This window comes from Trachymyrmex cornetzi, unplaced genomic scaffold (genome assembly GCF_001594075.2).
Source record: "Trachymyrmex cornetzi isolate Tcor2-1 unplaced genomic scaffold, Tcor1.1 scaffold99, whole genome shotgun sequence".
Classification (NCBI taxonomy): domain Eukaryota; kingdom Metazoa; phylum Arthropoda; class Insecta; order Hymenoptera; family Formicidae; genus Trachymyrmex; species Trachymyrmex cornetzi.
The window spans coordinates 4,232,522-4,233,730 of record NW_017300343.1 but is presented as its reverse complement, the minus strand read 5'-3'; the positions used below and the strand labels follow the sequence as shown (position 1 = coordinate 4,233,730).

Here is a 1,209-nt window from a genome sequence, read left to right as displayed (position 1 = left end):
TATGTTTACATTTAATAAATATTTAGTTATACTTTACTATTATTAAATAAATATTTATTAAAATTTAATCAATTTTTTCAGTGTAATATTTTAGAAATGATCGATTCAATTTTATATTTCGCTCGCGTTTCGTTTTTAATTATAAGACACTACCCTCGCCGCTTAACTTTCTATCACTCCCTGTGATAGTTTGGGAGTGAAATTTCACTCCCAAAAATTTAGAGTGTAGGGATGCGGAAACCGCGATAACGAAAAGCCGTTATCACATGCGAAAAGTAGACCCATCGAAGCCGCCGCTGGGATCGTCGGATTACACGATGAGCAGGTCCTCCTTCTGGTGAGGGCCATCCGGTAGCCTCTGATTAAATACACGGATATTGTAGCAGAGGTAACCCAACCCCTCCATGATCGGCCGTACGATTGCCTGCGTCACCGCCGCCAAGAAATTTCGCGTCGCCGCGCATGTGATCTTCCACACGCGCAGACACGGTGCGAGACACCATATATGCTGCAAGGAACAACAAAGGTAGAAGAATGTACGGATAGCGAGTTGAACGAGACGAGCTATTAATCGTTGAAATTCAAACAAAACAAAAAACGTTTCGGATCTTTCCCCAACTATTTCACATCATGAAAAAAAAAATAGAGAAATTGTCCTAATTGTTTAATTGTTCTTAAATAAATTTTAATAAAATTAAAATGAAATCTTAACTAACTTTGTTTAATTCTGTTTAAATAAGGCTTAAAAGATTGTGTATATCTTTCAAGGGAAGTTCTTCCCTTCTTAGTAGATATTTTGCACTTCGTAAAAAAAAAAACGCAATAAATTAAATTAAATTAAATCTCTACGATAAAATCTTTCATGTAAAAAATATATTAATATTAAACAATAATAATGTAATCTTCTCACGGACTCTCAAATTCAACAACAAAAACTCCAAAAAAAAACAGGGCGAATGAGAGTCGGCGTGATAATTAATACGCAATCTTAAATCCTCAATCTAAAAAATAGAATCTTTATTCCAAAAAATAGGTACGTTTTAGTTCACTTTGAAACCATCTTCGGCAAAACAAATTTAAAATATCAATCCCTTCATGTCCAAGAAAAAATCACCATCAGATTAGCAGATTTGATGTAATAATCTATTCGAAACATTAAAATTATCTTATAAATATTTCTATTGAACAAGTTTTAAATTAACAATAAAA

General features: G+C 33.1%; 1 protein-coding gene across 1 annotated transcript in view; it reads right to left on the bottom strand.

Moving 5' to 3' along the window:
- Window positions 1-269: 269 nt before the first annotated feature.
- Window positions 270-1,209, bottom strand: part of LOC108770072 (caveolin-3) — a 1,677-nt gene continuing 737 nt past the window's right edge. The window contains exon 3 of the mRNA XM_018521368.1: window positions 270-508. Coding sequence (XP_018376870.1) covers window positions 311-508 — 198 coding nt within the window. The 3' untranslated portion in view covers window positions 270-310. The remainder of the gene's footprint in view (window positions 509-1,209) is intronic.